This window comes from Cololabis saira, chromosome 3, assembly GCF_033807715.1.
Source record: "Cololabis saira isolate AMF1-May2022 chromosome 3, fColSai1.1, whole genome shotgun sequence".
NCBI classification, from domain to species: domain Eukaryota; kingdom Metazoa; phylum Chordata; class Actinopteri; order Beloniformes; family Belonidae; genus Cololabis; species Cololabis saira.
This window is the reverse complement of record NC_084589.1, coordinates 4,813,586-4,839,321: the sequence shown is the minus strand read 5'-3', so window position 1 is coordinate 4,839,321 and position 25,736 is coordinate 4,813,586. Positions and strand designations below refer to the sequence as shown.

Here is a 25,736-nt window from a genome sequence, read left to right as displayed (position 1 = left end):
TTCATCAACCTCCTGACTCATAAAACATGGAGTATTGATCTGCCTTTTCATGTTTCTCATCATGTATTTCTGATCTTGGGTCTTTGCTCAATCTTAATCTTTTTTTTGCATTTCCCTGCTCACTCCTTTTCTAGAAATCCAAAGATCATTTTTAACCACTTCCACTTTCTTCTGGAGTGCCCGGAGTTGATGTCACGATTTATGCATATCATTAAGGGCCAGGTAAGACGTGAATGCAATTTAAGGGGATCCTGTCTAAATACTTTGAGAGAGCATTGTGGTATGGTGTATTGACACTTATAAAAGGAAATTACCATGGAATTCGCAGGAAAAATAAAACCGTACATTCATGGGCAGCATTTAATTGAATGCCTTTTATTGTCATTCTACAAGGTACAAAGCAATTGTATAGCTTCTTTTGTATTCAGTACGAAACAATTAAAGTAAAACAATGCAGATATGCAAAATAATAATATTGTTAAAAATGGATTGGTTTTGGTTTAACATCTTCAAGTAACTGCAGGGGTCAAAGGGAGGTGCAAATCCATTACCCTTGAAATTGTGGATAAAATCATCTGAGTGATTTATCAACATTTCCCAGAGACGACTTATGTTGAAATAAACGCTATAAAAATAAAACTGAATCAAGTTCTTGGGTATGCTGGGTGTGAGGGGTCTGCAGAGATGCTACCTGCCCGTTTCCTGGTCCTGGACCGGTACAAGTCATCGATAGATGGGGGGTTAGTCCCAATTATCCTCTCTGCAGACCTGATTGTCCATTGCAGTCTGTTCTGTCTAGTTTGGTGGCTGATCCAAACCAGACAGTGATGGAAGTGCAGAGGACGGACTGGATTATGGCAGTGTAGAAGGTGATCAGCAGCTGCTGTGGAGGTTAAACTTCCTGAGTTGACGCAGGAAGTACAACCTCTGCTGAGCTTCTTCCTGACAGAGTTGATGTGGGTGGACCACTTCAGGTCCACTTCAGGTCCACTTCAGGTCCACTTCAGGTCCACTTCAGGTCCACTTCAGGACCACTTCAGGTCCACTTCAGGTCCCGGGAGATGGTGGACCCCAGGAACCTGAAGGAGTCTGTGGTGGATCCAGGAACCTGAAGGAGTCTGTGGTGGAGACAGGAACCTAAATGAGTCTGTGGTGGACCCAGGAACCTGAAGGAGTCTGTGGTGGAGACAGGAACCTGAAGGAGTCTGTGGTGGATCCAGGAACCTGAAGGAGTCTGTGGTGGACCCAGGAACCTGAAGGAGTCTGTGGTGGACCCAGGAACCTGAAGGAGTCTGTGGTGGAGACAGGAACCTGAAGGAGTCTGTGGTGGACCCAGGAACCTGAAGGAGTCTGTGGTGGAGACAGGAACCTAAAGGAGTCTGTGGTGGGGACAGTGCTGTTGACAGGGCTGTAAAGTCCACCGTCATCTCCACAGTCTTGAGCGGGTTCAGCTCCAGGTGGTTCTGACTGCACTGATAGGTACATTCAGCCATCAGTTGAAACTTCATTTCTTGAATGTTGAAAGCGTGGCCACATGGTAAATGATGTGTATGAAGTCCAGTAGGGTGATGGTTATGCTCGGGGCTCATGTTCTGGGCCTATAGATTACTTGTAATAGACGCTATATAAATCAAATTGAATGAAGCTTGTGTTTGCTCCCTCAGCCATTCAAGGATCGCTCCGAGTGGTTCTACGAGCATCTACTGGCTGGCCAGCCGGACTCAGAGATGGTTCACCGTCCAGTCAATGAAAACGACATCCTGCTCATCCACAGGGGTACCCAATATCCTCACCAGCACACTCTGGTCACTGAGCATTCACACACATCCACCCATCACACACGTATGGAACATATTGTTGCTTGGCTTGAAGGAAAGTTAATATGCTTTGATCCCATGTACTATATGAAAAATCTGTATCTTTTTTGGTCCACACAGATACTAACAACTCTAAAAGCACCTTTTAAAAAAAATTTTTTTTTTAACTATGCTAAGTTACTCTTTCTGACATGAGCAATCTATTGATGCTGTTCACAGTGTCAAATGCTATGAAAACTTCATCCCAAGATGTCTTAGACAGATTTTGGAAACAGAAGGACCCACCTTTTTATCAAGGAACATTCAAATAGGACTTAAAAATGTCATGGAGGGTTATTTGCAGAATCTTAAATTAGATATGGTTGGTTGTGAGGTTAGATTGGTTTTGTAGATCCTAGTGCAAGCAGGAGACATCTTATAGTTTTTACAATTGCAGTTGGCAACATGCAGGTTCATAATTTCTCACGCACCACAGGGTAAGACTGAATACACTATTGATAAGTTTAATTATGAGAAGCAATGCTACACAGCAAGATGTAGATCTGAAGATATGGAACCACATAACTGCAGACCTACTGTTATACCATCATGACTCAAGAAGTGGAGGTGGCAGAGTAATATAGAGACCTTAGGGTTCACCAGGGCAGCACTGGACTGGAACTGCAGGAGATCCCTCAGACCTCTGCAGGAGATCCTTCAGACCTCTGCAGGAGATCCTTCAGACCTCTGCAGGAGATCCCTCAGACCTGTACTGGACACCCTTCAGACCTCTACAGGAGATCCTTCAGACCTCTGCAGGAGATCCTTCAGACCTCTGCAGGAGATCCCTCAGACCTGTACTGGACACCCTTCAGACCTCTACAGGAGATCCCTCAGACCTCTGCAGGAGATCCCTCAGACCTCTGCAGGAGATCCCTCAGACCTGTACAGGAGATCCCTCAGACCTCTGCAGACCTCTACAGGAGACCCTTCAGACCTCTACAGGAGATCCCTCAGACCTGCACTGGAGACCCTTCAGACCTCTACAGGAGATCCTTCAGACCTCTGCAGGAGATCCCTCAAACCTCTACAGGAGATCCTTCAGACCTCTGCAGGAGATCCCTCAGACTGCTGCAGGAGATCCCTCAGACCTGTACAGGAGATCCCTCAGACCTGTACAGGAGATCCCTCAGACCTGTACAGGAGATCCATCAGACCTCTGCAGGAGATCCCTCAGACCTCTACAGGAGATCCCTCAGACCTCTGCAGGAGATCCCTCAGACTGCTGCAGGAGATCCCTCAGACCTGTACAGGAGATCCCTCAGACCTGTACAGGAGATCCCTCAGACCTCTGCAGGAGATCCCTCAGACCTCTGCAGGAGATCCCTCAGACCTCTGCAGGAAATCGCTCAGACCTCTGCAGGAGATCCCTCAGATCTCTGCAGGAAATCCTTCAGACCTCTACAGGAGATCCTTCATACCTGTACAGAAGATCCTTCAGACTGCTGCAGGAGATCCCTCAGACTGTTGCAGGAGATCCCCCAGACTGTTGCAGGAGATCCCTCAGACTGTTGCAGGAGATCCCTCAGACTGTTGCAGGAGATCCCTCAGACTGCTGCAGGAGATCCTTCAGACCTCTACAGGAGATCCCCCAGACCTCTGCAGGAGATCCTTCCGATTGCTGCAGGAGATCCCTCAGATTGCTGCAGGAGATCCCTCAGATTCCTGCAGGAGATATTTCAGACTGCTGCAGGAGATCCCTCAGAACTCTGCAGGAGATCCCTCAGACCTCTGCAGGAGATCCCTCAGATTGCTGCAGGAGATCCCTCAGACCTCTGCAGGAGATCCTTCCGATTGCTGCAGGAGATCCCTCAGACCTCTGCAGGAGATCCCTCAGATTGCTGCAGGAGATCCCTCAGATTGCTGCAGGAGATCCTTCAGATTGCTGCAGGAGATCCCTCAGATTGCTGCATGAGATCTTTCAGACTGCTGCAGGAGATCCCTCAGACCTCTGCAGGAGATCCCTCAGATTGCTGCAGGAGATCCCTCAGACTACTACAGGAGATCCCTCAGATTGCTGCAGGAGATCCCTCAGATTGCTGCAGGAGATCTTTCAGATTGCTGCAGGAGATCCCTCAGATTGCTGCATGAGATCTTTCAGACTGCTGCAGGAGATCCCTCAGATTGCTGCAGGAGATCCCTCAGACCTCTGCAGGAGATCCCTAAGATTGCTGCAGGGGATCCCTCAGATTGCTGCAGGAGATCCCTCAGACCTCTGTAGGAGATCCCTCAGATTGCTGCAGGAGATCCCTCAGACTCCTGCAGGAGATCCTTCAGATTGCTGCAGGAGATCCCTCAGATTGCTGCAGGAGATCCCTCAGATTGCTGCAGGAGATCCCCCAGATTGCTGCAGGAGATCCTTCAGATTGCTGCAGGAGATCCCTCAGATTGCTGCAGGAGATCCCTCAGACTGCTGCAGGAGATCCCTCAGACTGCTGCAGGATATCCCTCAGACCTCTGCAGGAGATCCTTCCGATTGCTGCAGGAGACCCCTCAGATTGCTGCAGGAGATTCCTCAGACCTCTGCAGGAGATCCCTCAGATTGCTGCAGGAGATCCTTCAGATTGCTGCAGGAGATCCTTCAGATTGCTGCAGGAGATCCTTCAGATTGCTGCAGGAGATCCCTCAGATTGCTGCAGGAGATCTTTCAGACTGCTGCAGGAGATCCCTTAGATTGCTGCAGGAGATCCTTCAGACCTCTGCAGGAGATCCCTCAGATTGCTGCAGGAGAACTATAATAGTTAGTCTCAAATATAGCTTTGCGGTAGATATGCTGCTATAGGCTTATGCTGCAGGGGGGCACCGACATGATCCGCTGGGTGGTGCCTCTCACCCTTCTTCTCCTCTCCTTTTCCCTGCCTCTCTTCTCCATTACCATTTTTATTTACTATAAATATCTCATAGCTATCATTTTTGTCCATCGTTCCTGTAGTTTCTTGTGCCGCCCCCCCCCCCCCATCCCCGGTCATCCCGTTGCTGCTTCCACCTGCCTACGTGGATGTCTGCTGTTGCTGCTTCCGCCTGCCTGCACCCCCCCCCCCCCCCTCTGGTCATCCCGCTGCTGCTTCCACATGACTGTTGTGTGCTGCTGACGCCCCCCCCGCCCCACCTCTGGTCATCCCGCTGCTGCTTCCACCTGCCTGCTGTGTGCTGCTGATGTCCCTGACTCCCCCAGTCTGGCCTTCGGCAGGAGGGTCCCCCCTTATGAGCCTGGTCCTGTTCAAGGTTTCTTCCCTCCTAAAGGGGAGTTTTTCCTTGCCACTGTTTGGCTTAAGGTTTTTCTCCCACTATGGGAGTTTTTACCTGCCATTGTTTATATAATAATTGCTCGGGGGTTTATGTTTATGTTTATGTTCATGTTTATGTGTATGTTTATGTTCATGTTCTGGATCTCTGGAAAGCGTCTAGAGACAACATCTGTTGTATTAAACGCTATACAAATAAAATTGAATTGAGATCCCTCAGATTGCTGCAGGGGATACTTCAGATTGCTGCAGGAGATCCTTCAGATTGCTGCAGGAGATCCCTCAGATTGCTGCAGGAGATCTTTAGACTGCTGCAGGAGATCCCTCAGATTGCTACAGGAGATCCCTCAGATTGCTGCAGGAGATCCCTCAGACCTCTGCAGGAGATCCCTCAGACCTCTGCACGAGATCCCTCAGATTGCTGCAGGAGATCCTTCAGATTGCTGCAGGAGATCCTTCAGATTGCTGCAGGATATCCCTCAGATTGCTGCAGGAGATCTTTCAGACTGCTGCAGGAGATCCCTCAGATTGCTGCAGGAGATCCCCCAGATTGCTGCAGGAGATCCTTCAGATTGCTGCAGGAGATCCCTCAGATTGCTGCAGGAGATCCCTCAGACTGCTGCAGGAGATCCCTCAGACTGCTGCAGGATATCCCTCAGACCTCTGCAGGAGATCCTTCCGATTGCTGCAGGAGACCCCTCAGATTGCTGCAGGAGATTCCTCAGACCTCTGCAGGAGATCCCTCAGATTGCTGCAGGAGATCCTTCAGATTGCTGCAGGAGATCCTTCAGATTGCTGCAGGAGATCCTTCAGATTGCTGCAGGAGATCCCTCAGATTGCTGCAGGAGATCTTTCAGACTGCTGCAGGAGATCCCTTAGATTGCTGCAGGAGATCCTTCAGACCTCTGCAGGAGATCCCTCAGATTGCTGCAGGAGAACTATAATAGTTAGTCTCAAATATAGCTTTGCGGTAGATATGCTGCTATAGGCTTATGCTGCAGGGGGGCACCGACATGATCCGCTGGGTGGTGCCTCTCACCCTTCTTCTCCTCTCCTTTTCCCTGCCTCTCTTCTCCATTACCATTTTTATTTACTATAAATATCTCATAGCTATCATTTTTGTCCATCGTTCCTGTAGTTTCTTGTGCCGCCCCCCCCCCCCCCATCCCCGGTCATCCCGTTGCTGCTTCCACCTGCCTACGTGGATGTCTGCTGTTGCTGCTTCCGCCTGCCTGCACCCCCCCCCCCCCCCTCTGGTCATCCCGCTGCTGCTTCCACATGACTGTTGTGTGCTGCTGACGCCCCCCCCGCCCCACCTCTGGTCATCCCGCTGCTGCTTCCACCTGCCTGCTGTGTGCTGCTGATGTCCCTGACTCCCCCAGTCTGGCCTTCGGCAGGAGGGTCCCCCCTTATGAGCCTGGTCCTGTTCAAGGTTTCTTCCCTCCTAAAGGGGAGTTTTTCCTTGCCACTGTTTGGCTTAAGGTTTTTCTCCCACTATGGGAGTTTTTACCTGCCATTGTTTATATAATAATTGCTCGGGGGTTTATGTTTATGTTTATGTTCATGTTTATGTGTATGTTTATGTTCATGTTCTGGATCTCTGGAAAGCGTCTAGAGACAACATCTGTTGTATTAAACGCTATACAAATAAAATTGAATTGAGATCCCTCAGATTGCTGCAGGGGATACTTCAGATTGCTGCAGGAGATCCTTCAGATTGCTGCAGGAGATCCCTCAGATTGCTGCAGGAGATCTTTAGACTGCTGCAGGAGATCCCTCAGATTGCTACAGGAGATCCCTCAGATTGCTGCAGGAGATCCCTCAGACCTCTGCAGGAGATCCCTCAGACCTCTGCACGAGATCCCTCAGATTGCTGCAGGAGATCCTTCAGATTGCTGCAGGAGATCCTTCAGATTGCTGCAGGATATCCCTCAGATTGCTGCAGGAGATCTTTCAGACTGCTGCAGGAGATCCCTCAGATTGCTGCAGGAGATCCCCCAGATTGCTGCAGGAGATCCTTCAGATTGCTGCAGGAGATCCCTCAGATTGCTGCAGGAGATCCCTCAGACTGCTGCAGGAGATCCCTCAGACTGCTGCAGGATATCCCTCAGACCTCTGCAGGAGATCCTTCCGATTGCTGCAGGAGACCCCTCAGATTGCTGCAGGAGATTCCTCAGACCTCTGCAGGAGATCCCTCAGATTGCTGCAGGAGATCCTTCAGATTGCTGCAGGAGATCCTTCAGATTGCTGCAGGAGATCCTTCAGATTGCTGCAGGAGATCCCTCAGATTGCTGCAGGAGATCTTTCAGACTGCTGCAGGAGATCCCTTAGATTGCTGCAGGAGATCCTTCAGACCTCTGCAGGAGATCCCTCAGATTGCTGCAGGAGAACTATAATAGTTAGTCTCAAATATAGCTTTGCGGTAGATATGCTGCTATAGGCTTATGCTGCAGGGGGGCACCGACATGATCCGCTGGGTGGTGCCTCTCACCCTTCTTCTCCTCTCCTTTTCCCTGCCTCTCTTCTCCATTACCATTTTTATTTACTATAAATATCTCATAGCTATCATTTTTGTCCATCGTTCCTGTAGTTTCTTGTGCCGCCCCCCCCCCCCCCATCCCCGGTCATCCCGTTGCTGCTTCCACCTGCCTACGTGGATGTCTGCTGTTGCTGCTTCCGCCTGCCTGCACCCCCCCCCCCCCCTCTGGTCATCCCGCTGCTGCTTCCACATGACTGTTGTGTGCTGCTGACGCCCCCCCCGCCCCACCTCTGGTCATCCCGCTGCTGCTTCCACCTGCCTGCTGTGTGCTGCTGATGTCCCTGACTCCCCCAGTCTGGCCTTCGGCAGGAGGGTCCCCCCTTATGAGCCTGGTCCTGTTCAAGGTTTCTTCCCTCCTAAAGGGGAGTTTTTCCTTGCCACTGTTTGGCTTAAGGTTTTTCTCCCACTATGGGAGTTTTTACCTGCCATTGTTTATATAATAATTGCTCGGGGGTTTATGTTTATGTTTATGTTCATGTTTATGTGTATGTTTATGTTCATGTTCTGGATCTCTGGAAAGCGTCTAGAGACAACATCTGTTGTATTAAACGCTATACAAATAAAATTGAATTGAGATCCCTCAGATTGCTGCAGGGGATACTTCAGATTGCTGCAGGAGATCCTTCAGATTGCTGCAGGAGATCCCTCAGATTGCTGCAGGAGATCTTTAGACTGCTGCAGGAGATCCCTCAGATTGCTACAGGAGATCCCTCAGATTGCTGCAGGAGATCCCTCAGACCTCTGCAGGAGATCCCTCAGACCTCTGCACGAGATCCCTCAGATTGCTGCAGGAGATCCTTCAGATTGCTGCAGGAGATCCTTCAGATTGCTGCAGGATATCCCTCAGATTGCTGCAGGAGATCTTTCAGACTGCTGCAGGAGATCCCTCAGATTGCTGCAGGAGATCCCTCAGACCTCTGCAGGAGATCCCTCAGACTGCTGCAGGAGATCCCTCAGACCTCTGCAGGAGATCCCTCAGATTGCTGCAGGAGATCCCTCAGACCTCTGCACGAGATCCCTCAGATTGCTGCAGGAGATCCCTCAGATTGCTGCAGGAGATCCTTCAGATTGCTGCAGGAGATCCCTCAGATTGCTGCAGGAGATCTTTCAGACTGCTGCAGGAGATCTTTCAGACTGCTGCAGGAGATCCCTCAGATTGCTGCAGGAGATCCCTCAGATTGCTGCAGGAGATCCCTCAGACCTCTGCAGGAGATCCCTCAGACTGCCATTTAGCTATTTGGGTCTAGATCTGAAGTCATGAACATAATGATACTGATGGCTACCAAGTACCAGCTCTAATTGTAAAACTTTGGCCGTGGTGTTTGGTAGCACCATTATCTGAGGTAAACTCATGACTAATGACCCTAAACTCATGACCCTAGTGGCAATTAAGATCAGCAAAGTGTAACGTGAGATTGCTAACTTCTCCAAGACAAAAGCTGTGTTGTATGTATGGAGGAAATGTATTTATTGGAGATCGACCTTATGTGGTCAGTATAAACTTTAAAACTTGCTTTAATGTTGCACCTTGCTTTACAAGGTATTACAGTGATTCCACCGTCAAAGAAAATGTTATTTTATTCATGGTAGATTAAATCATGTCTTCTAATTATGATTATTTTCACCTTGGCTAATTGGCTTTATTTCCTGTTGCTTCACTGACAGACTCTATATTTAGGAGTAGTTGCGAGATGGTTTCTAAGTCCACCAATGAGAAACTGAAGCAGGGCATCGCTGTTCGCTTCCATGGCGAGGAGGGCATGGTGAGTTTCTACATTCACTGCTGAATGAAATCCATGACGACATCAGTCACTGGTTTGAGTTCAGGACTTTATCCATTTCCGTTTTGCTCTTTGAACGTGGAGTGAGGAGAGACTGAGACCTGAATCAGAACTACTATTGGGCAACAGCTTGTAAAATGTCATATTGATGTGATTATAAGTAAAGTTTTCTTTTCTTTGAATACATCTGAATAAGTTATGTCCACATCAGTGCCAGAAAGCTGAATGTGTGTGTTATCATTGGAGGGCAGAAGGAGGGCAAGTGAGGAAATAAATCACAAGATGAATCCACGCAAATGTTTAAAATAATGATAAAACAGTGCAGTCATCAAACAACTTCTCAGAAGTGAAAAAGGAAGGTGTCACACAATGTAATACTTCAAGATTGCAAGCCTCCAAAGACTACTTTAAAAATGCGTATTATAAGAAATGTACAAAATAAGTACAAGTATGTGACTGACAAAAAGAAACGAAGGACTTCCCCATCACTTTAGCCATAGCTCAAAAAAGCCCTGATGATAATAACCATGAAGTTGAACACAAATGGCACCAACGTTCAAGCCTCAGGGCTGCAAATGAGTACTGTTGGCTGAGTGGGACAATTCTGGCAGTGGTCCATCTACACAATCCATTTATTTAAAAGGGTTATGTGTATATACCTATACGTGTCTCCTGTCATGTCTTGTTCAAACACTGAATGTAAAAAGAACCAGAAAGAAAGAAATGAAAGCTGCGAGCAGTTTTTATGGCTTCCCTGCACCCATGGCCACCTCCTCCAGGTGCCACCACCTTCATACACCATTCTGTTACGTCACATCTGCCTGGATCGTTGTGTGCCAAAACCATGACAACCATGCCCTGCAATGTATACTTCCCATCTTTCTGAGGCATCAAGTCAAGTCAAAATCGATTTCTACCATTGGCAGAAGGAGAGAAATCCTTGGAGCCATTGGCAGACTGACCTGGTACGGTGGCTGCTGGGTTCCATCTGGTGCAATGTCCGGCCTCATGTAGTATGAGGTACTTTCTGAAGGATAAAGGAATTGATACCACTGACTGGCCCCCACGCTGGCCTGACCTAAGACCAGTAGAACACCTGTGGGACATTGCTTTGGTTCATCCTGGGCCACCAGGTTCTACCTCAGACTGCAGGAGCTCAGTGACTTCGTTTCCATGCATCAATAACCCTTTTAAAACCCAAATATTGGCAATAACCCGAATTTGCACGGCCATGTAAACACAAATAACCCCTTTGAATAACCCGAATTTGCTCATATTCCGGTTTTTAAAAACCCCAATATGACCCCTGGGTTACTCCTTTCAAAACCTGAATATTGGGTCATGTAAACGCCAAACGGAATATCCCCATCAAACGGAACAGGAATTTGTTTTCTGCACATGCTCTGTTCACAAGGAATCCTGGTCTTTTGAGTCCAGGAAGTTCTTCTAAACACGGAGAAACCAAGACCAGGAGGAGACTAATCACTTCATAAATGTAATGAAGGATATGAACATTTCTGCATTTGTAGACGGTAGAAAGTACCGGGATAGTGAGATTTAAAAGAAGGTGAGAGAAAAGTTGCGTGAAGCAGCATTAGTTTTGATTTTGGATACAGGAAGAAGGAGCAGAAATGACGGGAATTGCGTCATGACGTTCTCCGTGCGTCGCTGGTTTGATCCAGATATCCCAAATGATTAATTACCATGTAAACGGATTATTCCCAATGTTTCAGTAACCGGAATATTAGCAATAACCCCAATTTTGACTGCATGTAATTGTAGTCAGTGGTGCCCTGGGCCAGATCTGGGAAGATGCCATCCGTTGTCTCATTAAGGCTGAATTATGGCTCTGCGTTAAACCAACGTAGGCTACGTAGGCTACGCGGGAGTCTCTCCGTAGCTACGCCGTAGCCTGACCTGCACCTCCCAAAAAATGGAACTACGACCCAATGCAGACCGAGAGGGCTGTGATTGGTTCGCTTTGTAGCAACGCATTTCTGGTTCCGGTTCGTGAAGCAGTTGTGAACTTTCAGCGCTCTTTTTTCGTGTGCGTGTGATTTTTTTTTTTTTTTTTTTTTTGGGTGGTTTTGGTTTTTTATAGTTTTCCTTATCTCTTTGATTCACTGTGACCGGAAAAGCCGGAAGCTAAACTAAGTATCAACTAGTGCTCTGGGGGGGTACTGCGCCGCGGAGAAATGGAATGACGGAGAAGTCTGAAGGTTCACGACGGCGTCACAGCGTCACGGCGTCACGGCGTTGGCGTTGGCGTTGGCTCTTCGTTGGTTTAACGCAGAGCCTTAAATCAGGCTTTAGAAACTGCTGCCATGTTGTCAAGCGTGCATACAAGCACATACAAATACAAACTACTGTGTACCTTTTTTTAAAAAAAATTTTAACCGACACTCCCAAGAGCTGGTGTCTTTTACAGTCTTGTAATGTTAATTAGTTGAGAGGCACCAACTATTTTCTTTATTTTTTAAATGATTCTTTTGAACTACAATTCAAAAGCAACAACTGATTTTCATCAGACAATTCATATCTAAATAATAATATTTATTATTGCTTTTGTCAGTTTCAAGTTATTTCAATGTCCATTGTGGGTTTTTCTTTCTTTAATGGAAGGGTGCCAACACATTTGTACATATTGTTATGCCATCTCTGCTTACTCTTAATGATTCCTCACCAAAATAATGAGATGGATTAGCAGAGCTCCAGTTTAATGTGGCACCTATTCCTTTTTTTTTTTCCACAATCTGTTTATTGTAATTTTCAAATAAAACAATATTATAATGACATTGGGTTCAATGGAGTAATGATGCAACAATGCAAGAAGCAGGCAAGATAAAAACACAATAAGACCAAACATAAACCAAGACAGGACAAATACTACAAACTAGAGAACAAAAACTAAAGACAAAAAATAGCTTAATAACATAAAAGTATATAAATACAGTATATGAATAATAACACAAAATACTAGAAAATAAAGTAATAGCTGTTGGTCAGTTCGGAATCTGTCATGTCTCAACTATATCACTGAAATATGTAGTGGGTCACTGGTGAATCGCTGGGAAGTCCAGCTCTCGAACATACACAAAAAACGGATCCCACGTCTTATAAAATTTTCCAAGGGACCCCCTCAAAACGCATCTAATCTTTTCTAGTCTAACAAAATGAAGGACTTCTCTTATCCATACTTTGTGCGAAGGAGGAGTTGGAGATTTCCACTAGAGTAAGATCAAATGTGGCACCTATTCCTGTGCGATGATTGTCTGTGTGTGGAACGGTGTTTCCAGGGCCAGGGTGTGGTTCGGGAGTGGTTCGACGTCCTCTCCAACGAGATCATTAACCCAGACTACGCTCTCTTCACTCAGTCAGCTGATGGTACGGACTTCAATCAGAACACTTACAGCCTGTCTGTACAGCTGCACGCCAGCGCCGACTTCGCGTCGCACTGCGTGGCATCGGACGCTCTCTGTCCTGAAACACTGAACGCGTTATGGGCCCCCACGTTATTTTGATTGACAGCTGAAACTTGCTTTTTAAAAGGCTGATTTATGGTTCCGCGTTACACCAACGCAGACCTACGCTGTAGGGTACGCGGCACGCCGTAGGCTACGCTGTCGATTTTACGCGGAACCATAAATCAGCCTTTATTCACCGCACTACCCGCCCGTGCGCTCCTGAAAGAAACTCCTAAAATAACTCCTAAAAGAGTAAAGAGACAAGTAAAAGATGGGCGAGTACTTGTAATCTTCCTACGTTTGTACTTTCTAAACAGAAAACAAGCTTGATATTGTGATATTTAAATGTTCTTCTATTCTCTTCCTGCCGCTCGCTGTAGGAAACAGTCATGATGAGGAACGGCTGATCCAGTTAGTTGAAATGAGAAGTTATCTCTATGATTCCTCCTCATTTCACTACAAAAACCTCAATAAAGTGGCAGAAAGAAATATTATCCTATTATTATCTTATTATTATATATTATTATCTTATCAGAACCTTCCAGCTCCCTGGCGATCTCCCTCCAGCAGCTGCCACTTTATTGAGGTTCTTGTATTGAAATGACTGTTTCCTACAGCGCTTTCACCCGGCTTTCAACGCAAGCGACAGGAAGAAAATAGAAACCGGGCGTCCAATAAATGTTCAGCTCAAAACGGCGCTGCGTCGCGCTGCGTCGCGCTGCGTCGCGCTGCGTCGCGTGGCTCGCAGCCAGTTTGGACAGTCCAATAGAAAATAAAGCAATGGAATTGTTTTGGACGCTCGCTCGCGTCGCATGCAGTTAGGACACGGTGTCAGTGTGAAATGCACAGTTTTATTGTGTAAAAATGAAGTTGTGTTTCGGATCCATAGGCACGACCTTTCAGCCTAACAGCAACTCTTCAGTGAACCCAGACCACCTGAACTACTTCCGGTTTGCGGGTCAGGTTCTGGGTCTGGCTCTGTACCACCGGCAGCTGGTCAACATCTACTTCACCCGCTCCTTCTACAAGCACATTCTGGGTAGAGAACACACATATACTGGTTCATAACACATGTAACATTTGTTATTGGGTGGACGGAGAGGGGGGTGGCACCAAGATTGCACAAAAATATTATGTTTTTAAAAAGAAATAAACATGTAATATTTAACAAGAGTATGTGGAGCGAGATGAAAGAACAAAGTGAGTTTACATACAGTATGAACCTCGTGAATAAAGATGGAGAGATTATTGATAGAATTCAATAGAAATGTACAAGTTGAGGAGATTTGACTGAAATTCATTAAACCTTGACATGTGTTAATAAAGTAAACCTTGACATGTGTTAATAAAGTAAACCATGACATGTTAATAAAGTAAACCATGACATGTGTTAATAAAATAAACCTTGACATGTGTTAATAAAGTAAACCATGACATGTTAATCAGTCTGGCCCTCGGCAGGAGGGCCCCCCCTGATGAGCCTGGTCCTGCTCAAGGTTTCTTCCCTCCTAAAGGGGAGTTTTTCCTTGCCACTGTTTGGCTTAAGGTTTTTCTCCCACTAGGGGAGTTTTTACCTGCCATTGTTTATGTAATAACTGCTCGGGGGTCATGTTCTGGGTATGGGTGTCTGTAAAGCGTCTAGAGACAACTCTGTTGTATTAGACGCTATATAAATAAAATTGAATTGAATTGAATTAATAAAGTAAACCATGACATGTGTTAATAAAATAAACCTTGACATGTGTTAATAAAGTAAACCATGACATGTTAATAAAGTAAACCATGACATGTGTTAATAAAGTAAACCATGACATGTGTTAATAAAGTAAACCTTGACATGTGTTAATAAAGTAAACCATGACATGTGTTAATAAAGTAAACCTTGACATGTGTTAATAAAGTAAACCTTGACATGTGTTAATAAAGTAAACCATGACATGTGTTAATAAAGTAAACCATGACATGTGTTAATAAAGTAAACCATGACATGTGTTAATAAAGTAAACCTTGACATGTGTTAATAAAGTAAACCATGACATGTGTTAATAAAGTAAACCTTGACATGTGTTAATAAAGTAAACCTTGACATGTGTTAATAAAGTAAACCTTGACATGTGTTAATAAAATAAACCTTGACATGTGTTAATAAAGTAAACCTTGACATGTGTTAATAAAGTAAACCTTGACATGTGTTAATAAAATAAACCTTGACATGTGTTAATAAAGTAAACCTTGACATGTGTTAATAAAGTAAACCCTGAGGTCTTTGACAGGACCAATGAGGGCAGTGTATTACGGAGGCACGTGACGGGTTTGGGTTTTACCAGATGTGAAACATCAGGACATATAATCATTTTTTAATGAAAACATTATTATAATAATCTTCCAATAATTTTTAATGAACATTTTCTTTATTATTGCCCCCATAAGTTGTCTGCTAAATTGTTCACGTTGAAATGTTTCCTCGTCTTGTGCAAAACAATTGTGTGTGATTTTTGATGTGTAATGAGGTTCATTAAATGATTTTCTAATCTTTAATACGTTGATATTCAGTAATTCCACACTTTTTTAGTGGATAAAGAAACTGACTTCTTTAATCTCATCTCCTGGAGCTGAGCTGAGTCTTTGTTTCTGCTGTCTGGTGCTTTTCCAGGCATCCCAGTTAATTACCAGGACGTGTCGTCCATTGATCCAGAGTATGCTAAGAATCTACAGTGGATCTTGGACAACGACATCAGTGATCTGGGTCTGGAGCTCACCTTCTCCGTAGAAACAGACGTGTTTGGGGCGATGGAGGAAGTGCCGCTGAAACCTGGGGGGATCAGCATCCTGGTCACGCAGGACAACAAGGTCAGTCACACATGGGAAGTTTAATTCCTCTTTAATTCAGAATTAAAATTAAATCCGATTTAAAATGAGTAAAAATGACCACGTAAACACCTAATTCTGAATGAAAATGGCCATTCTGAATTAAACTTAATTCCGAAGTAAGTGGCTGGTTTATTCCCATTTTAAATCTGAATAGAATAATTCCCAGATCACGTATTCACTCATTCCACTTTAAATTAATCCCGGTCTTTCTTTCTGCTCGTTCCCTCGCCCGTCTGTCTCCATGACGCTTATATTCCACGCTGGGCTGGTTTTCCAAACTAAGTTTCAAGATGCAGCAGCAGTAAATGCTGGTCAAGAGCAGAGACCATTTATTTAATAAATAGAAATAATTAAAAGAACAGATGGAAAAAGGAAACAAAATTGTGATCTTTTCAAAGTTGTAAGTTAGTTTTTCTTCCGGTAGTTTAACTTCCGGTCCCCCCCCTATCCAATCAGAAACTTCCCAACCCCCAGACTTGTAGAGGAATTGGAGAAAGACCATCAAACGTGTTTTCCATGTAAACCTCAATTCAGAATTACTATTTCCATGCTGAGCTCTGGGTGGAGTAGATGTCCATGGTGATGCTGCAGCTCTGGGTGGAGTAGATGTCCATGGTGATGCTGCAGCTCTGGGTGGAGTAGATGTCCATGGTGATGCTGCAGCTCTGGGTGGAGTAGATGTCCATGGTGATGGTGCAGCTCTGCTGAGCTCTGGGTGGAGTAGATGTCCATGGTGATGCTGCAGCTCTGCTGAGCTCTGGGTGGAGTAGATGTCCATGGTGATGCTGCAGCTCTGGGTGGAGTAGATGTCCATGGTGATGCTGCAGCTCTGCTGAGCTCTGGGTGGAGTAGATGTCCATGGTGATGCTGCAGCTCTGGCTGGAGTAGATGTCCATGGTGATGCTGCAGCTCTGCTGAGCTCTGGGTGGAGTAGACATCCATCAGGTCGGGGAGAGGACTGTCCTCTGAAGCCTCAGTGCAGCTCCAGCACCAGGTGGAGACTCGGTCCGTCAGCTCTAGACCAGGGGTCAGCAACCCAAAATGTTTTAGAGCCATATTGGACCAAAAATACAAAAAATAAATATGTCTGGAGCCGCAAAAAATTCAAAAGTCTTGTATAAGCCTTAGAATGAAGGCAACACATGCTGCTTGTTTCTATATTAGTTAGAACTGGATGCTCGGCTGCAAATGTAGCTGCTAATTTCTTTCCATATGACTCTTTTTGTTATCGGACAACTTCTCGTTACAGAGCAAACATTCAGGCAATAAATGCAAATTATTCGCTCCAAGAAACGTTGAATCCTCTTTTCTCCTCAGTTATTTTTCTCTTGTTTCCTTTGGAAACAATCCCTTTGGCCGGTTTGTTTCCAGCAGCTCCTGCCTGGCGCCCCCTGCTGGTAGAAACGCACAATTTAAATGACATATTTTGCTCAACTAACATGACTAAGCATAAATTACATAGAAACACCAGCAAAAATCTAAAATAAAGTTAAATAAAAAATGATTTAATCCAGATTTAAAGTAATCAAAACTTCATATTGTTTAGTTTTTATATGTTTTAAGGATAATCAAACCTTCATATTGTTTAGTTTTTATATGTTTTAAGGATTTAAAGTAATCAAACCTTCATATTGTTTAGTTTTTATAATTTTTTAAGGATTTAAAGTAATCAAACCTTCATATTGTTTAGTTTTTACCTATTTTAAGGATTTTTTATTTGTTTTTGTCTCCTCAGTTATTTTTCTCTTTTTCCCTCTGGAAACAATCTCTTTGGCCGGTTTGTTTCCAGCGGCCTCCTGCCTGGCGCCCCCTGCTGGTAGAAACGTGTGTCGCAGGCTCCGACGCAAATCTTTAACAGAAATGTTGAAATTTTATGTTTATTCTACACATTTTTACAGCATTGGAAAACGTTCAGAATGTTTGTTTCATGTTTGTCCTCCTACAGAAACCATATTAAAACAAAAAATATATCCCCCCCCCCCATCTTTTTCCATTTTCAAAAATTTTTTGAAAAAGCTCCAGCTCCAACTCGGAGTTCAGGTTTAGACTCAGAGTTTATTGAACCTGCTTCCTGGAATAAATACCCCTAAGGGGCCGGATTCACCAATATGTTCTTAAGAACGATCTTAAGAAATGTCTTAAGATCTAAAATTAAGAAGTTCATAAGAAAGTTCTTAAGTGCAATTCCTCAATATTTTCTTAAAAGGAACCCTGGCTATTAAGACATGTAGGTCTTAAAAGATAAATGTTGGTATCAAGTATAACAATGTGATATAAAAAACCTTTTTGATGTCTTCGTTTTTATAAAATTTGAAAATATAATTTAACTCGTAGGTCGCCATTGTTGTTTACACCGCAATGCATTCTGGGTAGTGACGTCACACGGTTGCACCTGCTGGCCCCCGTACACTATTGTGACTGTTCAACGAGATAATCCAGAGGATAAACATGTCATCTGTTCAGCCATTTCAATTTGAACCCGAGCACAAGGTCAAGGAGGAAGACAACACTGAAAACATATCTCAAAACGAGCCAAATGAAGACCAAGAAAGACGGGATGAGGCGAGAGTCGGACAAAATCCCAGCAACTGCGTCTCAATGCAAACAGAGGAGGAGAGCGTTTGCTGTCAAGAGCTCGTGTTTTTGTCAGCAGCTGTTCACTTTAAGCTATTGTGTGATAAAACGTATTCTTCTTCTTCTTCTTCTTCTTCTTCTTCTTCTTCTTCTTCTTCTTCTTCTTCTTCTTCTTCTTCTTCTTACCTTTTCACAGAAGACATTTTAAGACAGGTCAAGGTTGTCTTAAAGTTAAGAAAAAAGTCGAGAACAAATTTGAGAACTTTTATTTCAAGAATACCATTTATAAGTTTTTTCTTAAGAAGAAACTTAAGAAGAAAGTTGAGAAAATACTTGGAACTTTTTTGGAGAATATCACTTCTCTTTTTTCTTCTTAAAGCGACACTACGTAACTTTTCCACCTTAATATCACATTTCCAGAGTCATTGTGATGGTACATCAACGTCCAACAGGTTTAATGACACCTCTGTCATGGTCTGAGGGGTCTGTATCACCTTCACTGGCACTATGTAACTTTGAGGAGCATGGTAGGAACCCTGCCACACTAAAAAACTACAAATCGTTACGACTTTGACTGCTTTACGGCATACGTCACTTCCCCCTCCTTCCCGATTCGCAGTCGAGACGAAAATGGGCGGGGCGTGGAGCGCAGCTCCGCAGAAGCTGTTGCTGTGTTGTGGCTGCAGCAGCTCCACATAACAGACGTGGGGAAAAGACCCTAATGGTTTAACTTTTTCAACGGTTTCCTGCTCGGAGGCAGAACCCCGGAGGCCAAGTATCTGATATAACAAAGTAAAAGAGTGAAAGAGCCGTCGGCTCGCTTTGGATCGCGGCTGTAACGACCAAACACACAGTAAAGCATGATTTATGGTTCTGCGTTAAATCGACGCAGACCCACGGCGTAGGGTACGTGGCGACGCGCAACGTACGGTGCGTGTCGCCGCGTACCCTACGCCGGCTCTGTGTCGATTTAACGCAGAACCATAAACAGCCTTAAACCACAAACACTCACACAGACGGGCGTCGGATCAAAACACGGGTTTTATTCCCCACTTCGCCAGCTAAACGCAGTTGCTGGCCAGCTCTCTGCGGAGCAATTAACCCCAATCTTCAGATAAAAAAACTAGTTTGTTGAGGAAAAAATATTAACTCTATTTGTAGCTGCAGAGGAAAAAAATTATCTCACGAGGAAAACAAAAATATTGCTCACGCTTCGGAGCCTCTTCAACATAATATAGCAGTCAAAAAAAAAGAAAAGAGAAGTAAGAGGGATACAAAACATGTAGTGTATGTTGTACTATTATACAAATTTATTGAAACACATGGCTCTTCAGGGATTCAGGGATCTCTTAGGGATTTCATATGGATCCAGACCGTTAATAATCATTATTTTCTCCATATACTGCTCCCTGCCTTCCTTGTTTAAGGTATCCCGGTAAATTCCAGTTCCTTTCCAGCAGTTTAACATCTTTTTTTTTTTGCGTTCCTTCTGTTCACTTGGTGAAACAGAAAAGCGTCCTTCTCTCATCAAAACAAATGCACGCGACGGGACAGGAGTTTTCCGGCAGTACGCGCTGGTGCTCATGGGAAACGTAGTGTTCTTTCTGGTAAAACACTACCGATTTTGTCCACAAGATGCCGCCAAACTCAGAAAAGCTGAAAGTTACGTTGTGCTGCTTTAAGACTGAACTTATGAAAAAAATGACACTTAAGAAGATGTTCTTTCTCAAGAATGTTTATTGAATCCGGCCCCAGGTTGAGAGCCTCGTCTCTGTAGGCTGACTCGTCTCTGTAGGCTGACTCGTCTCTGTAGGCTGACTCGTCTCTGTAGGCTGACTCGTCTCTCCTGGACATCAGTCCAATCATGGTGGTGTCGTCAGCAAATGTGACGATGATGTTGTTCTTGTGGCCTGGGCTTCAGTCATGGATGTAGAGACGGTCCAGTAGGAGCAGGTGCAGGTGAGGTGATGGAGGCCCAGGCCTGGGCTACAGTCATGGGTGTAGAGACGGTCCAGTAGGAGCAGGTGAGGTGATGGAGGCTCAGGCCTGGGCTACAGTCATGGATGTAGAGACGGTCCAGTAGGAGGCAGGTGGGATGATGGAGGCCCAGGCCTGGGCTACAGTCATGGATGTAGAGACGGTCCAGTAGGAGCAGGTGCAGGTGGGATGATGGAGGCCCAGGCCTGGGCTACAGTCATGGATGTAGAGACGGTCCAGTAGGAGGCAGGTGGGATGATGGAGGCCCAGGCCTGGGCTACAGTCATGGGTGTAGAGACGGTCTAGTAGGAGCAGGAGCAGGTGGGATGATGGAGGCCCAGGCCTGGGCTTCAGTCATGGATGTAGAGACGGTCCAGTAGGAGCAGGTGCAGGTGGGATGATGGAGGCCCAGGCCTGGGCTACAGTCATGGGTGTAGAGACGGTCCAGTAGGAGCAGGTGCAGGTGATGGAGGCCCAGGCCTGGGCTACAGTCATGGATGTAGAGACGGTCCAGTAGGAGCAGGTGCAGGTGGGATGATGGAGGCCCAGGCCTGGGCTACAGTCATGGGTGTAGAGACGGTCCAGTAGGAGCAGGTGCAGGTGATGGAGGCCCAGGCCTGGGCTACAGTCATGGGTGTAGAGACGGTCCAGTAGGAGCAGGTGCAGGTGATGGAAGCCCAGGCCTGGGCTACAGTCATGGGTGTAGAGACGGTCCAGTAGGAGCAGGTGAGGTGATGGAGGCCCAGGCCTGGGCTACAGTCATGGGTGTAGAGACGGTCCAGTAGGAGCAGGTGCAGGTGATGGAGGCCCAGGCCTGGGCTACAGTCATGGGTGTAGAGACGGTCCAGTAGGAGGCAGGTGGGATGATGGAGGCCCAGGCCTGGGCTACAGTCATGGGTGTAGAGACGGTCTAGTAGGAGAAGGAGCAGGTGGGATGATGGAGGCCCAGGCCTGGGCTACAGTCATGGGTGTAGAGACGGTCCAGTAGGAGCAGGTGCAGGTGATGGAGGCCCAGGCCTGGGCTACAGTCATGGGTGTAGAGACGGTCCAGTAGGAGCAGGTGCAGGTGAAGGAGGCCCAGGCCTGGGCTACAGTCATGGGTGTAGAGACGGTCCAGTAGGAGCAGGTGGGATGATGGAGGCCCAGGCCTGGGCTACAGTCATGGGTGTAGAGACGGTCCAGTAGGAGCAGGTGCAGGTGGGATGATGGAGGCCCAGGCCTGGGCTACAGTCATGGGTGTAGAGACGGTCTAGTAGGAGCAGGAGCAGGTGGGATGATGGAGGCCCAGGCCTGGGCTACAGTCATGGGTGTAGAGACGGTCCAGTAGGAGCAGGTGGGATGATGGAGGCCCAGGCCTGGGCTACAGTCATGGGTGTAGAGACGGTCTAGTAGGAGCAGGAGCAGGTGGGATGATGGAGGCCCAGGCCTGGGCTACAGTCATGGGTGTAGAGACGGTCCAGTAGGAGCAGGTGGGATGATGGAGGCCCAGGCCAGGGCTACAGTCATGGGTGTAGAGACGGTCTAGTAGGAGCAGGAGCAGGTGGGATGATGGAGGCCCAGGCCTGGGCTACAGTCATGGGTGTAGAGACGGTCCAGTAGGAGCAGGTGCAGGTGATGGAGGCCCAGGCCTGGGCTACAGTCATGGGTGTAGAGACGGTCCAGTAGGAGCAGGTGCAGGTGAAGGAGGCCCAGGCCTGGGCTACAGTCATGGGTGTAGAGACGGTCCAGTAGGAGCAGGTGGGATGATGGAGGCCCAGGCCTGGGCTACAGTCATGGGTGTAGAGACGGTCCAGTAGGAGCAGGTGCAGGTGATGGAGGCCCAGGCCTGGGCTACAGTCATGGGTGTAGAGACGGTCCAGTAAGAGCAGGTGCAGGTGGGATGATGGAGGCCCAGGCCTGGGCTACAGTCATGGGTGTAGAGACGGTCCAGTAAGAGCAGGTGCAGGTGGGATGATGGAGGCCCAGGCGGCCCAGTGTGGGGATTAAGATAATCCACATAGAGCATCCTGGCGTAGCTCTGTTGTTGCTCCAAATGTTTCAGCACAGCGTGCAGAGCTGTGGCCATGTCCTCTGTGGATCTGTTTGCTCAGTAATGGCGCTTTTATACTAGTACCTACTCAGTGCGACTCGTCTAGCCTTGCCCTCGTTTGTTTTTAGACACCCAGATGAGAAGTAGGAGGTTGGAGTGAAGCTGCTCTGACGTATTTGATTGTGTATCTAAAGGAATTCAATTCAATTCAATTCAATTTTATTTATATAGCGTCTAATACAACAGATGTTGTCTCTAGACGCTTTCCAGAGATCCAGAACATGAACATAAACATAAACATAAACCCCCGAGCAATTATTATATAAACAATGGCAGGTAAAAACTCCCCTAGTGGGAGAAAAGCCTTAAACCAAACAGTGGCAAGGAAAAACTCCCCTTTTAGGAGGGAAGAAACCTTGAGCAGGACCAGGCTCATAAGGGGGGGCCCTCCTGCCGCAGCACACAGCAGTCATGTGGAAGCAGCAGCGGGATGACCAGAGGGGGGATGGGGGGAGGGGGGCCGGGAACACAGGCCAGAACGCAGCTCTCGAGGCTCCAGCCTGCAAACATGCACAAAAGAGAAAAAAGTGGGGCCGGCACAAGAAACTACAGGTACGATGGACAAAATAGGTACAAAAAATGGTAATGGAGAAGAGAGGCAGGGAAAAGGAGAGGAGAAGAAGGGTGAGAGGCACCGCCCAGCGGATCATGTCGGTGCCCCCCTGCAGCATAAGCCTATAGCAGCATATCTACAGCGAAGCTATATTTGAGACTAACTATTATAGTCTTGTTCTATAGCTGCAACTATGACTACTGACTCTAACACACTAAAGTTTACACTACCTAGAGATTTACCAACACCAGCTAGAGGTTTACTAAACACTAACTATAGGCTTTACTAAACAGAAAGGTTTTAAGTTTAGTTTTAAAGGTGGAGGTGGTGTCAGCCTCCTTAACCCAGATTGGAAGTTGGTTCCATAGTAGTGGCGCCTGATAGCAGAACGCCCGCCCTCCAAATCTACATTTGGATACTCTAGGAACTACGAGTAAACCTGCACCCTGGGAGCGGAGAGCTCGGCCAGGAACATAAGGCACTATCAAATCTTGTAAATACTGCGGAGCTAAGCCGTTTTGGGCTTTATATGCAAGTAATAAAATTTTAAATTGAATTCTGAATTTTACGGGTAACCAATGGAGCGACGCTAACACTGGAGAGACGTGGTCTCTCCTGCTAATTCCTGTCAGTACTCGTGCTGCTGCATTTTGGATCAGCTGGAGCCTATTCAGCAAATTACTTGGACATCCTGCTAACAACACATTACAGTAACCCAGTCTAGAAGATACAAAGGCATGAACTAGTTTTTCTGCATCACTCTGCAAGAGGATTTTCCTAATTTTTGCAATATTACGGAGATGGAAAAACGATATTTTACAAACCTGATTAACATATGGTTTAAACGACAAATCCTGATCGAAAACAACACCAAGGTTTCTCACAGTTGCACTGGAAGCCATCGCAACACCATCTAATCCCTTCATAAGATGCTCTGGACCAAGAATGATAACCTCTGTTTTATCTGAATTTAGAAGCAAGAAATTTCTGGACATCCAGTCCTTGATGTCCCTAAGTTTAGCCTGAAGTTTAACTAATGGTTCTGTTTCATCCGGCTTCATAGACAAGTAGAGCTGCGTATCATCAGCATAACAATGAAAGTGTATGCCGTGATTCTGGATTATACTTCCCAACGGCTGCATGTATAAACTGAACAAGACTGGCCCTAGCACTGAACCCTGCGGAACACCATAACAGACCCTCGACTGTTCTGAAGAAACCTCATGTACATGAACAAACTGGAACCTGTCAGATAGATATGATTTAAACCAACATAGAGCTGTCCCTTTAATCCCAACAACATGCTCTAACCTGTGCAGTAAAATGCCATGATCTACAGTGTTAAAAGCAGCACTGAGGTCCAGTAGAACCAGTATGGACACTAATCCCTTATCTGAGGCCATAAGAAGGTCATTCGTGACGCGAACCAGTGCTGTCTCTGTGCTATGATGCATTCTGAACCCTGACTGAAAGACTTCAAACAGATCATTTCTATACAAATAGTCACATAACTGGCTTGAAACTGCCTTTTCCAGAATTTTAGATACAAATGGAAGGTTAGAAATTGGCCTATAATTAGCTAAGGTGTCTGGGTCATGAGAAGGTTTTTTAAGTAAAGGTTTAATTACTGCCACTTTGAAAACCTGTGGTACATATCCTAAGCTTAGGGATTAGTTTAGGAAGCTTAGGAAGAAGACCAACGATGTAGAACTTGGAGGAGATGATAAATGTGCTGCTGGGTCTGTGGCTTGTGTTCAATATCAAGTTAAAAAATGAGAGTGAGAGAAACTTCAAGCTGCCACGCTTTTTGTTTGTTAGTTTGTCTCTGTGCTGCTGAAGAGTCAGCTGGAGCCGTGAGCAGCCATGAAGAGACAGAGCTCCTGGTAGATCTGGTCGTTCCTTATCACCGTCTAGATCCCTTTTTAATTCTCTCCTCAGCACCAGGTTTATGAACATCTGCACCTCAGAGTTGGATCATGAAACAGACTTTTGCGCTGCCATTGCCTGTTGAATAGAATGAAGATGCCGCGATTCGCTCTTTCCCTGATTTCCTCCTCCTGACTCAAACGTTTGACTCCAACCCCCCCGACCAATCAGTGGCCTGTAGTGTGATGATGTCAGATACAGCCGACTCAGCAGCTTAGAACCTCGACAGAATAGATACAGAATAAGTATCTACTCGGCACGTTAGACCCCTAGTGGAGAAGCACTAATCCGGGGCGTGGCGAGTCGGGGTGAGTAGGTACTAGTGGAAAAGCGCCATAAGTAAACTGATAGATAGGGGTCAAATCTGAGGGGGAAACAATCCTTGATGTGCCTGAGAATGAGCCTCTCCAAACACTTCATGAGTACAGGTGTGAGGGCAACAGGGCGGTAATCATTTAGGCTGGCGGAAATTACTGTTGAATCAGGGAGAGGTTGTGAATCCTGCAGAAGACTTGTGACTACTGGTGGGCACATGCTCGGAGCAGCTCGCCCGGTACCCCGTCTGGGCCAGTGGGCTTCCTGGGGTTCACTGCCAGGAGCACATGCCTCACATGTTGCTCCTCTACAGTGAGTGGGGGGCGTGGAGGATCCTGACGGGGCTGGGGGCAGGGTTGGAACAGAGGAGTAGGGCTGCCGTGTTTCAAAGAGAGCAAAACTGTTGAGCTCCTTTGCTAGCGACTCACTCAGGTCTCCTGGTGTCACATCACATCCTCTGTAGTTGGTCTTGCTCTGTAGTCCCAGCCACACCTCCTGGTGCTGGGGAGCTGGGATTCTTCAGTTTATTTCCTGTGCAAATTACGG

General features: G+C 46.3%; 1 protein-coding gene across 3 annotated transcripts in view; it reads left to right on the top strand.

Moving 5' to 3' along the window:
- hace1 (HECT domain and ankyrin repeat containing E3 ubiquitin protein ligase 1) overlaps positions 1–25,736 on the top strand; it is a 61,005-nt gene that overhangs the window by 23,902 nt on the left and 11,367 nt on the right. For all 3 annotated transcript variants that reach the window (XR_009770918.1, XM_061715338.1, XM_061715339.1), the window contains 6 exons: positions 135–222; positions 1,665–1,776; positions 9,306–9,403; positions 12,718–12,805; positions 13,775–13,924; positions 15,539–15,735. Coding sequence is in view for 2 of the 3 variants with exons in the window: in XM_061715338.1 (XP_061571322.1) it covers positions 135–222; positions 1,665–1,776; positions 9,306–9,403; positions 12,718–12,805; positions 13,775–13,924; positions 15,539–15,735 (733 nt within the window). In the remaining variant the exon portion in view is untranslated. The remainder of the gene's footprint in view (positions 1–134; positions 223–1,664; positions 1,777–9,305; positions 9,404–12,717; positions 12,806–13,774; positions 13,925–15,538; positions 15,736–25,736) is intronic.